Source organism: Phascolarctos cinereus, unplaced genomic scaffold, assembly GCF_003287225.1.
Source record: "Phascolarctos cinereus isolate Bilbo 61053 unplaced genomic scaffold, phaCin_HiC Scaffold_4;HRSCAF=312, whole genome shotgun sequence".
NCBI lineage: Eukaryota > Metazoa > Chordata > Mammalia > Diprotodontia > Phascolarctidae > Phascolarctos > Phascolarctos cinereus.
Window position 1 is genome coordinate 508,206,576 of NW_027555847.1, and position 13,764 is coordinate 508,220,339.

Sequence of the window (13,764 nt, forward strand, 5' to 3'; positions counted from 1 at the left end):
TACAATGACTGGCATATAGTAAGCAATTAATAAATGGATATTGACTTCATTTGACTTATAACACATACCATACTGGTCTGAATACAGCTTGTGCGCCCCTGAAATGGGATCCTTTTGCAAGGAAAAAAATTGCAAACATACAATGAAAAGTAACACCAACTACAGACTATATTCAGGTTTTCTACAAAATTGATTTTTTAATGGAAACATGTGGCCTCTATTTGGATGAAGATACATGTTTTTGCAATGAACAGATAATAGAATCACCTCTCAAAGGTCACCCAGTCAAACATCTGAACAAGAATCTGTGCCCTACACACATAGCTGACAAGTGGTCAACCAGCCTTTGCTTAAATATCTCTGGTGAGAGCCCTTAACTTCCTGAGAAGCTCATGCCACTTTTGATTAGTTCTAATTTTTAGGAAGCATTTGCTTACATCAAGTCTAAATTTGCCCACTTACAGTTTTCAGCCACTGATCCTAAGTCTGTTCTTTGAAGTTAAGCAAAACATATCTAATCCCTCTTTCATGTAAGGCTCCTTCAGGTATTTGAAGAAAGCTATCACAGTCTTTCCTCTCCCCCCTCATCTTGTTCTCTGCTGGCTATTCTAAATGTGGTCTGACCAGGGCAGAGTACAAAGAGACCATCATTTCCCACTCCTGGCCACTATACTTGACTTCCATATTACATGTTACTGACTCTTATTGAGCTTGAAGTTCACTAAAATCCCAAATTTTTCCATTGAAACTGTTTCCTATTTATATTTTCTCTCATCTCATAAATGGGAAAGTAATAGGCTTAACCCAAGTACAAACCTTATATTTATTGCAAATTTCATCTTACTGGATTTGGCCCAATTTTCTGGTCTGTAAAGTTCTTTTTGGACCCTGTCTGTTATCCAGTATATTAGCTATAACTTAAGGCTTGGTGTCAGTTGCAAATCTGAAAATAATTCCATGTATACTTTTATTCAATTCACTGTCAAAAATGATAAATAGCACAGAACCAAGTATAAATTCTTGGGCACAGCACTAGAGACTTTCTTTCAAACTGACATTGAATCATTAATGACCATTCTTTGGGTCTGGACATTCTACTAGTTCTGAACCCTCCTGTACTGTCCTTAGTCCACATCTCCATTTTTTCCTACAACAGTTGCATGAAAGTAGTACCATCTTTTGTGGTAACAAAAAATTGAAAGCAAAGTTAGTGCCCCAAAATTGGGGGACTTAGCCAGCACAAGGTGGAGTATAACTGCCTTCTTTCTAGACTAATGCCAAAAAATGGTCTGACTTTAAGGGTGAGTAGAAAAAAATTTTTTTTTAAATGTTTAATATACAAAACCTACTTATGCTTAGAAATGTAACAAGTTTATTAAAATATATCAATTTATTAATATAGTATTATATGTTTATTATAAACTAATATTAACATAGCTATAAATTATAATGTTTACATTGTATTATATTATAAATTATTTTTATATAATATAAAAGTTAAGAGGTAAGACCTGAATATAACCACAGATAAACTCATAATGCCTAGCTCTGCTGAAATAAAATATAAGCCTACATTATTTTCCTCTCAACAAACTCAGCTTTCATTTTCCAGTTCTTATTTTTCTGTCAAAAACAAAACTTTCAATCAGTTTCCTTTTTTTAAATGTTAATTTTAAGATTTAGTAAAGCTTCCTACTCAGCTTTTCCCCCAAATCCCTACATTCTAACAGACCATTGTCTGTTTTAAAAAAAATCAATATTTTAACCAGATATTTTTCAACATTTATGCATGCTGCTAATACGAACTTTTAAAAAATGTTTTATTGATGTGATTTTTTTCTTTTAAGTCACTGACTTCGCAATGGCCACTCCCCAACCTAACTATATCCTCTCCTATAACAAAAAAAGTATAATTAAGCAAAACAAATCAAAATATTCACTACATCAACATTACACACCTACAGCCCCCCATGTTTTTGCTAAGAAAAGGGAAATATAAGGCTCACTATCTGAAGTCAAGGCCAGTTATCACGTTGCTCAGAACTCTGATATCCTTTATTATTATTTTCTTTTATATTATGTGCCCGTTTTGTATGTGCCCATCCTGTATCAGTTCGTACAGATCTTCTCACATTTTTCTGAAATCTTCATGTTCACTATTTTGTTTTATATTCATATAACACAATCTGTTTAGTCAGATTCTATAAACTATGGGCATCTACTTCGTTTCCAGTTTTTCGTCATCACAGATAGGGCTGCTATACATATTTTACAGTGTTTTGTTTTTGGTTTTTTGGGAGGCAATCGGGGTTAAGTGACTTGCCCAGGGTCACACAGCTAGTAAGTGTCAAGTGTCTGGTCTGAGGCCGGATTTGAACTCAGGTCCTCCTGACTCCAGGGCCAGTGCTCTATCTACTTCGCCACTTAGCTGCTTCTTGCTATACATATTTGTCATCTATGTGGCACCTTCACTCCTGTCTTTCACTTCCCTGAGACATCTGCCCAGTAGTGGTATTACTAGGCCAAATGATACAAACAGTTTAGTGACTTTCTTAACATACCTCTAAATCGTTTTCTGGAACCAAAATGTTTGAAAAGATATTTGTAGTACAGTTATGTAACCACAGGAGGGCACTCAAGTCATTTTTACATGTGAAAGTAAATCTTTGAAATTCCTGTTTTCTTCTGTGAATCCAAGAACATTTTACAAGTGTTTAATCTTTATAAGCAGAAAAACAAAAGCCGCATCCATCCCACATGTATATCATTACCTTGGTAGACTCTGGGAAACCTCCCCAAGTCCACTCCATGTGAGATTCTGATCTGAGCAAGCTCTCAGCAGGTTTCACTTCGAGCTCTGAATCACTCTTAGGACAGACGGTCTGGGAGAAGGCACTGTCAACATAAGCAGAAAGACATGCGGCAGTGACTGAAAAAAGCAGGTAATTAATAGGCCCCTTTAGCTTGCCATGATTCATGTAAGTCTGGAGGGTACATGTACGTTGGACTTACAAGTTTACCCTGCTGATAGAAAGACCCCAGTGAGAAGCAGTTTCAGCTTTTCCTTCACAAGGCAGAAAGGCCCCAGAGGTCTTTCAGAACACCGAAAAAGCTTAAAACAAAGTCTTGTCAGATGGCTTCATTTTCACACCTTGTCTGCTTTTAATATTACTCATAGTTCAAAAAAAAAGTCAGTGGCTGACCTAGGATTAGAATTTCAGGATTTTAAGGCCCCAAGTTCAGAACTACATGCAAACCATCACATTGCAATTTGGAAGACAGACAGACTAGACAGAGGTTGTTAGACACAAAGTAAGAGAAAGAATCCAATTCATATCAGGGAGAAAAATCTCACGTTTTTATCACTAGGAAAAGACAGAAAGGTAATCTGATGCCTGCTGAAAAAGAGAGTAGCCATTTAACAAGTCTGCCTAAGTCCTTCTTGCCTTCAGAAATTTAAACAAATGAAAAGAGAAGTTAATAAAATTATTTACTTGTCCAAAGGGGACCAATCTCCATCAGATAATGGGTAATGATCACTGGAATGGAAGATCAAAGGTTCCTTATAGTCTTCCTCCTTCATTGTAGCAGCTGAAGGTCCTCTGTGGAAGAAAGAAGAAAAGAATGGTGGAAATGACTACAATTAACTGTAACCATGCAGGCCTCCAATGACAATTGTCTCAATCAAAAGAAAGAGAAAGAGGATGGGTTATTAAAAACAAAGATTTTCCAAAGGAAAAAATTATGGAGAAGGGGTTGTTAATAGTGACAATGAAAAAGAGCTTCACAAGTTATTTCAATTGCCATTTCCATTTAGGGGAGGAAATGTGATTTAAAAGAATATTTTCACTCAGTAGTTATTGATTTATAAGAAAACATAGCAACTATTTCATGCCATGAATTATATACTTCAAAAATTTAGAGACAACAGTAGATATATTATTTAAGGCAGATTTTAACTCAAAGATTAGCTTAGAATAGATCCTTCCTCCTCCTCCCATACCATTTCACTATTCATTAGCACCAACTCCATGATATATAGGGGAGGTAATGAGGAACCTGTGAAATCAGATGAAATGTTATTGCTTTCCGGGAGCTCCTGCAGCTATTTTGTGGGTGAAGAGAGGGAAACTATTAGTCATAATAAGATTTACATCAATTTCACATATGACCTTTTTTCATAGATGAAGCTGTACTGAAAAATCACCATCCTCATCTATATCATAGATATTACACAAATGAAAAAGACAGAATTTTTTTTCATGACCTCCATCTTAATGGAAAATAATAATGAATCTGAGAAATTAATAACATCAAAAGGCATTCCTACAGGGCTTTAGAACAGCAGAAGAGGGTAGTGGGTAGAGAGCTGATTTTAGAGTAAAGAAGACTTATGTTCAAATCTCACCACTCATACATACCAGCTGTGTGACTATGGCCAAGTGACTTAGTCCCTCAGTATCTGAGGCAACCAAGTCTGTAATTTGCAGAAAAGATACTGACACAGGCAATTACAAATCCAATCCTTATCCCTAATTCACTGTCCCTTCCTGGGGATACAGATGAAGTCTCCAATGCTTAAGGAGCAGACTAAAATGAACAAATATTTACATTTCACAGAATATGCTTCATTACTTTATTAAAGTTAAGCCAAGAAGAATACCAAAGCACTCATTCTGATAACTGGATTTAAGAATTCCAATAAAGAGATTCAGCATAAACAATTTCCCATGATGGCTAAGACAGAGGAAATTATTTATAGTAATTTGGGATCCTGGATATGACTAAAGTGAAAATTTTTTTTCAGTCTCGTGACTCTATTGTTAACATAGTACTTACATAAACTATTTTACAGAAAACTTGTAGTCTTTACAAAATGAGATGACTCAAAATCTAGAATCATTTTATACAGTGATAACCTTTTCTCCCCTATTCAAAAAATCAATGCTAAGTTGAAAGAGGAAATTTAAATTATCTATGCCTGGCAATTACAGGACACAAGTAGGCTGCAAAACATTAGCTCTAAGAGCAACAAATAAGTCATGAGGAAAGTCATCTAGCAGGAGTTTGATCCAATCAGTTGTCACGTATTTACAATGACAATTTTAAGAAAAATTATCATGTAGATGAGCAATGTGTTTGTTTGAAGCCTTAAAGAGAACACAGAGGAAATCCTGTTCCATTCACTTAATAATTGCTAGATTCACATTTGGAATCTGACATTTTTCATGAACATCTCTCATGCAACACAGCTCAACTGGCTGAAATAAAAGTCAGATGATTAGATAATTATGTTTGCTTATCTGTTCCATGTCAGAAATGAGAAAGGACAAGAGGAATTCAGGCTATAAACCTTTAAGAATAAAGTTATCCCACAGTGACTATAGTCATTATAGGGCAGAAGATGAGGAATGGCTAAAAGGGATCTACAGTAAAGATATTCCCCCCTCTGGGGAACAGATTTGTTTCCATCTTTTTCTGCCAATCTCTCTCTGGACTTGTTCAATCAACCAACCAATAAGCATTTATTAAGCATCTACTATGCGCAAAGCTTACATGGTAAATGGGGAGATAATGAATACCTATGTCAGTTCATACAAAATATAGGGCAAATATTTTTAGGAAGAAGGCAACAGTAGCTTTGAAGGAAATGAGAGATTATATGAGGTAGAGTTGAGGAGGGAGTGCACTGCAGTCGGGCATGGTGGACAACCAGTGCAAAAGCTTGGAGATTTAAGGTGAAATGGTGCTTGTGAAGGACAATAAGAAGGCCAGCTTGGTTGGAATGAGGAGTACATCAAAAGGAATATGCATAATAAGTCTGGAAAGGTAGGTTGAAGCCCAGATTGTGAAGGACTTTAAATGCCAAACAGATCTGTTTTGTTTTGCTTGGGGGGTACATGAACTGGGATAAGGAAAAAAAAATTATTTTCACAAACTTCTACCTAAATCTAACATTCCCTCCAATTACAAATGTAGGAAACAAATATTATTCTGAAAAGGGGTCCATAAGCTTCACCAAAGTGCCCAAAGAGACCATATCACAAAAAAGGTTAGGAGCCCTTATGCTAGAAATAATAGGGAGCCAGTTAGTTTATTGAATACGTTGATCTTTCTTCTTTTGGGAGGAGGAAGGGGCAAAATTTGGGGTAGGAGTGTTACATTGGAGTGTTACATTGCTTTTTATGCTATTACTTTTATGCTTCTTGTTCTGATATTCTATTAATGTCATTGCTGGATGTTTAAAATATTTTTTATTAATGACTGACTTTTTGTGTTGCTCTTGCAGTCTATAGTCGGGGAAAGCATTAAAAAACTATTCATGCTCACAGGAAATAATTTTTATTTCTATAAACTAATATGTCCGGTGAAAAGCAATCAAGGCTTTCATGCATTATTCAAGCCAAAAACCCACATTATGCTGGGGGCAAAAAGTTCAACAAAAACAGTTACTTTGCATGTTTAACCGCTTTCATCAGTGATCTTAGGAAGAAGCAGACTTATTCTAACACTGGTTGCCTGCACCAACATGACTAACATCTAAAAAGAGCACAGCAATTTTAGGTGTGATTCATACAAGCAAGTTTAAGGCTCTAATGTTTCAAGAAAAAAGGGGCAGCAATTCATTTCCTCCAACTTTTCTTTCTTTCATTTTCAAGAAGCCTAAATTAACTTCAATGTTTGTTCAATAAATGAGTCTCCAAATTAAAATATTAGTAGCATATTAGAATGTTATTTATTAAAATGAGAAGTGAAAACTTAGTTTTGGAAACTATGAGAGTGTGACAAAGGTGGTCTTCAAAATTCCAAACTGATATGATACCCAACTTCAAGACAATGAAAAGTCTCAACCCCTCATACACTAGACCTGTTAGCTGTTAACATAGCCATCTAGATATATACATTGGGGTTTAAGGTTCTTTTATTTTCTCTGTCTGATCTCTTTAAGAAGTACATGTTACGTGAAAAAAAACTGGAACACTTATACATGGCTGATGGAGTTGTGAACTGATCCAACCATCCTGGAGAGCAATTTGGAACTATGCCCAAAACGCTATAAAATGTGCATACCCTTTGATCCACCAATATCACTGTTAGGTCTGTATCCCAAAGAGATCAAACAAAAGAGAAAAAGGACCTATTTGTGCAAAAATATTTACAGCAGCTCTTTTTGTGGTAGAAAAGAATTAGAAATTGAGGGAGTGCCCATCAACTGGGGAATGGGCTGAACAAGTTGTGATATATGATTGTGATGGAATACTATTGTTCTATAAGAAATGACGAGCAGGATGGGTTGAGAAAAAAAGATGGGAAGACTTACATGAAGTGATGCAGAGTGAAGTAAGCAGAACCAGAACATTGTACACGGTAATAGCAATATTTTAATGATCAACTGTGAAAGACTTAGCTACTCTCATTAAGACAACAATCCAAGATAACTCCAAAGGACCCATGATGAAAAATGCTATCTACCTGCAGAGAGAAAACTGGTAAACTCTGAATGAAGACTAAAGGAGATTTTTTCAATTTTATTTTTGCTGGATTGTGTGTGTGTGTGCACGCGTGTGGGTGCATGTTTTCTTTTGCAACATGGCTAATATGGAAACATGTTTTGCAGGACTTCCCATTTATAATATCATATTGCTTGCCTTTTCAGGGCTCAGGGGAGAGGCAGGAGGGAGAGAATTTCAAACTCAAAAAATTTTTAAATGAATGTTAAAATTTTAAAAAATGTAAATGGGAAATATTTAATGAAATAAACAAGTAATATTAAGAAAACAGAAAAAAGAAGTACATAAAAAAGAGGGAACTATTTTTTTTAAAGCAAAACAGAAATGGGGAAGGGGCACTTTAAAGGAAATGGAAAGACTGACAAACTACAAAAAGAGGTGGTAGAATGAGATGTGTCAAAGGGCCTCATTTTTGTAAAGTCTTTACTATAAAGTTGTTTTTTTTCCTCAACTCTAAACCATATTCCTTTCACTCAAAATCATTCCAAGTGCTACTGTGCCATATAAACCACTCAAAAATAACAAGAAATGCAACGAAAATGGCACAAGAATTATAAAGAGATACACACAGTTTGGCCCTTGGAACCTATGGCATACTAAAGACCACATAAAGTGAGCTTGTAACAAATTAAAGCACGTGAAATAGACAATATAGCTCACACTTATATACTTGTAAGCCCATACTATATTCCTGCAATGCATAAATTAACATTCTTTCCCTAACATTGACAACTCACCTTTTTATTAGCAATTAAACGTAACTTTTTGAACTTTTTTCTTTTCTCTGATTTTTTTTTTTTGCAGGGGGAAGGGAATGACACTTTTCATTATTTTAGTAGCACAATTAATTATGTAATTTAAAATCTAAAATATCTATGCTAAAAATTCATTTAAATTCACAGAATTTAGGAACTGCATAAGACTTTAGAGATCATCTAACCCTCAAAGTTTGTTCAAAGGCCTCTGGGCATCCCCAAAGCCTTTCAGGGGAGTCTATGAGGTCAAAACTATTTTCATAATAATACTAAGATAACCTAATGTGGTAAATATCAACAGAAGTAACCCACAAATGAAAGCTCTTGGGGGGGTTCCTCAATAATTTTTATGATCATAAAGGAGTCCAGAGACCAAAAAGTCTGAGAATCACCAATCAGCTTATCATCCATATTTTCCACATAAGAAGCTTGAGGCCTAGTAAGTAAACTTGGAGTTAGTAAGTGATTGGATGGGATAAGAACCAAGATCCCTGATTCTGAGTCCATCCAAAAAGTCCATTCTCTTACACAGCTTTATGCTATGGTTAGAACTTTTTCTAATTAAAAAAAAATTGCCTTCTGATAACTGCAAAATTATTTGCTAACACTACTCCTGAAACAAACTATTTTCTCTCAAAGAAAGAGAGAAAAAGTAAAAAAAACCCAAAAAACTTTCAATTTATAGGTCCTTTAGACTCTCCTAGCAATGTAATGAGAAAGGACAAGCATTAGGGCAATAGTACAGGCGCTGAATTTACACATCTAAAAGCATATTTTTCGCAGGGCCTATTTGTTATGTCGTCAGCAAGCTCTGGTTTACAGAGATAAGCAGTCAACTACAAGCAGGAGTCAGCCAGCCAAATCAATAAGGTCCAGGGCCTCTGGAGGTTTAAATACAGTTCTGGTTGGCTGCTAAAAAACCTCTATGGTACTAAGCACCAAGGTAACACTCAGTAAATATTTGTTGATTGACTGACTGATCATTCAGTTTACACTAACAACAGGAGTGGACTTTTTTTTTTTTCTCATTTTTACTCTTTCATAGGATTTAGAGCTAAAAGGGAGCTTAGAGGCCACTGAATCCAGTCCCATTATTTATAGTCCTGACCCTTATTCCTAATGAGGACTGTTTGAGCAGAATAGTTCTTGTGGACTCAGCTGAAATTACAGCGATTTCAATAATTCTCATTAGCATCCCAAGGGTAAGCTGTAGGCACTGAATTCTATTCCTAGCTCTCTTACTACTAAACTTTGTCTACATTTGGTTTATAAACTGATGCACAAACAGGAAGTGTTAAATGCAAAATGTCAACAAAAACTTGTCTACTTTGGGCGATGGAGGAGACTTTTCAATTTCATTCTTGGCAGAATGCCAGGTAAGAAAAACACATTGGTAAGAACTAGGGCAGCTCTGACTAATTTGATTTGAGCTGGCTTACCCAAGGGAAAGAATAGAAATGTTATTCCAAATGAGGTTTGGATGTGGCATGGATGCAAACGTCTTCTGAATTATCTATTACTTGTCCATCTATTCAACTGCAATACCAAGCGTATCATGAGTACGGGCAACTCTCAACCTTTCAAGAGAGGACCTCACATTCTCTGAAGAGAGGTGCCCCTCATCCCATTCCCCCCAAAAAAGCAAAGGGATAATAAAAGATTCCATACTGGAGAAGGCAGGGAACTACCTGTAGCAGACACTGGAAACAAGAAGGAAGAAAAAGGAAAGGGAGGGAATTACTATTCTTTATGTAGCTAGCAGTCCATAAGATTTTAGTCTTCCATTCACTCAGAATTCCTCTGAGTACAGACTCCAAAAGTACAAAGCTTAAATTTGTCATTAATCTCTTTGCAGCTAATTTTTTTTATGTTAACCGACAGAGCAATTACTCAGAATTTATTGACCTATTCTGGCTTTCTTAATTGTTTAGTTTACATTGATACAGTGAATAAACAGTGAACAAAGTCAGTACTTTGCGTCTGTATCTTTTAATCTTTAATTCTTTAGTTTGAACTGAGGAAGCTGTTTTCTCCCAGAATTGGTATGAGGTGAGAGAGAGAGTATGTGTGTGATTTGTCTAGAATGAGAAGAGTTGGAAAAGATCTGAAGAGAGATAAAAACCATCTTGAATCTCAGATTTTAAACTTCTTTCATCTAACATTTAGAAGTAACAGACATATCATTTTCCAAAGGTCATAAAAGGGGCCAGAGGTAAACCTAGGCTATATCTCAGGCCTTGTTTCCTAAAAATTTGGAAGTTAAGGAATCACAATTGTCAAGGAGAAAAAATTGCAATACATTAATAAGAAACTTCTTTACTTTGATCATTTAAAATTCAGATTTGGTAAGAAAGTGACTTAATATATAGTACTTGGATTTTTCAATTGGGGAAATAAATACATGAGGATTCTCATGTAGAATATAGTTGCTTAACTTCAGAAAAATTTTTCTAATCAACTCTGTTACTAGGACATTATTGTACCAACTGTGTTACTCATAAGTCTGAATAAAGGAACAACTCTAGCACATTTCAAAAGTAAAGGTATCTAATTTTAAAAGAGAGATTGTGGGGTCAGGTAGGTGACACAATAGATAGAGAGTCAGACCTGAAGTCAGGAGGACCTGAGTTCAAATCCGGCCTCAGATAATTACTAGCTGTGTGACCCTGGGCAAGTCACTTAACCCCGACTGCCTCAAAATAATAATAATAATAATAATAATGAAAGAGAGACTTTGGAATATTGAATAGCTGACCTTGGAGTGAGGAAGACCCACGTTTGAGTCCTGCTTCTGACACATATGTTCTGTGTGATTCTGGGCAATCATCTAACTGTTCAGTGCCTTGGGCAACTCTCTAAGATGTTAATTTGCAGAGGAGATGCTGGCCTGCTTTGGTAGATACAGTTAACTGATCTGATAGCTTCTCATATCAATCAAATCAGAGGTCCAGGCCCTATCCCTAATTCCTCAATTTTAAAAACCAAATGATTTATCATTGACTTAAAATTGAACATAAATACAACCCTGCTTTGTAAATTAATTATATTTAGACGAATGAATTTCAATATATAAAAATGTGTAACTTTCAGTCATTTGCTCTAAGTCTCCATTAGAATTCTTTGTTCCCTTCAGAATTATTCATTTTTCCTCTTATGTGGTTGTATTTAGTGAATACTCTATCCTGCTTCTGCTTTTTCAAAGCTCTATATTATTTCCAAAAGGCATTCCTGGATTGCTTTATGTTCCTCTTACTTTTCACCCTTAATTGCATTTCAATATTTAGTATTCCATCAATGTGACATATGGTTCAGTTAAGTATTTTTCTATTGTTGGACATTTAGGTTGTTTCCAGTTTTCTTGAAGTTAAAAAATTCTGCTGCGAGGATCATTGAACAAATAGCTCATTCTTTATTATTATTATTATTATTATTATTATTATTATTAATTTATTACAAATAGCTCTTTCTAAAAATTTTTTTTAACTTTTGAGCTTTATTTCTAACTATGGAATTCTTGGATCACAAGCTATAATTATTACTATATCTATTTTAACTCCATAATGCTAAATTGAGATGCAATTTTTAAAAACAATTTCGCAATCCCACCAGTTAAGTAATTTTTATGAGATAGAATATGACACACTGGAATGCCAAAGGACTTGAAGCTAGACAATGTAGGCTTCAAATATCACCTCTGGCACTTGTGCAATCATGAACAAATCATTTAAACTCTCTGAGACTCAATTTCCTCATGTGTAAAATGAGAATAATAATATATTACTACCTACTTCAGAAGGCTGTGGGCTGCATCTAATAAATGCATAAAGTACTTTTAAAATTTTAAACTGATATGCCAAATATTATAATCACCATTATTATGGAAAAAATCACAATTTTTCATATTTGATCATTATTTCATATTCATTGTTATTTCTAGTAACAGATAGTACAGACTAAAAGACAGAATCATCTTACACATTAGAAATTTTGGATAATATTTTTCAGATCTATCTCTAACTTGCATAGCAAATCAGCTGTAATTTCTATTCCTCAACTGAAAACAATACTGATTCCTATCTAATCCAGTGAAATGTTCAAAATATCAAGCAAATTAAACAAATTAGTTTGAACTACTAAAGGCAGGTGATGTTACATTATAACTAAGTTAAGTCAACTGATATTTATTGTCTCCTATGTGCCAGGCACTGTGCTAAGTGCTGGGGACATAAACACAAAACAAAACAGTCTTTGCTCTCAAGGAGTTCAAAGTCTAATGAGAGAGACAACATTACAAACAACTATTTACAAACAAAATATACATGGGATAAATTGAAGATAATTAATATAGGCAAGGAACTAAGATTAAGGACAAATTTTGTTGAGTCGTTTAAGTCTTGTCAAACTCTGACCCCATTTTGGGGTTTTCTTACTGGAACGTACTGGAATGGTTTGCCATTTCCTTTTCCAGCTCATTTTACAGATGAAGAAACTGAGACAAACAGGATTAAGTGACTTGCCCAAGGTCACCCAACTTGTAAGTGTCTGAGGCTGGATTTGATTAGCTTTTCTGATTCCAAGCCCAATGTTCTATCCACTTCACCACCTAGCTGCCCCTAAGGAGGAATAGGAAAAGATTTTTTGTAGAAGGTGGGACTTTAGCTGAGACTAAAAATGAAGCCAGGAGGTGGAGATGAGGAAGGACCGTCTGTGAAAATATATGGAGTTGAAAAATATGAGAGGAACAGCAAGGGAACCAGTATCACTGGATCCTAGAGTACATAGTGGAAAGTAAGATATTAAAAGACTGAAAAGGTAGGGAAGGGGCCAGGTTATGGAGGGCCTCAAAGCCAAACAGGGATTTCATATTTGATCCTGAAGGCAACAGGAACCACTGGAGTTTACTGAATGGAAGAGGCAGGGGGGCAATATCATCAGACCCACATTTTAGGAAGATCAATTTGGCAGCTGAGTAGAACATGGATTGGAGTGTCAATCAGTCAATAAATATTTATTAAATAACTACTATATGTCACACGCTCTGCTAAGCACTGGGGATACAAAAAAAAGGTAAAAGAGAGTCCCTGCTTGCAAGGAGTTCAGTGTGATAAGGGAGACAACATGCAAACATGACATATACAGGATAAACTGGAGACAATAAACCAGGGAAGGCACAAAAGTGGGGAGAGACCTGAAGCCAGGAGACCAGCCAGTAGTCTACTGAAGTACTCTAGGAATAAGATGATGAGGAACTATACCAAGATGGTGGCAATGTCAGAGGAGAGAAGTATATTCAAGAAATGTTATGAAGGTAGAAATGATAAGACTTGATACCTGATCAGATATAAGGGTGTGGGGAACGAGAGAGAGTAAGGACTTGAGGATGGATGATACACAGGTTGTGAACCTGGGTGATTGGGAAGATGGTAGTATCTTTGATAGTAACAAGGAGGTTAGAAAGAGGGTTTGGGGGACGGGAAGACAATGACTTCAGTTTTGAA

At 35.6% G+C, this 13,764-nt stretch overlaps 1 protein-coding gene across 3 annotated transcripts in view; it reads right to left on the minus strand.

The window, feature by feature from the left end:
• Positions 1-13,764, minus strand: part of LPIN2 (lipin 2) — a 106,154-nt gene that overhangs the window by 36,513 nt on the left and 55,877 nt on the right. For all 3 annotated transcript variants that reach the window (XM_020970654.2, XM_020970652.2, XM_020970653.2), the window contains exons 5-6: positions 3,495-3,602; positions 2,772-2,895 (exon numbers count right to left, since the gene is read on the minus strand). In XM_020970654.2, coding sequence (XP_020826313.1) covers positions 2,772-2,895; positions 3,495-3,602 — 232 coding nt within the window. The remainder of the gene's footprint in view (positions 1-2,771; positions 2,896-3,494; positions 3,603-13,764) is intronic.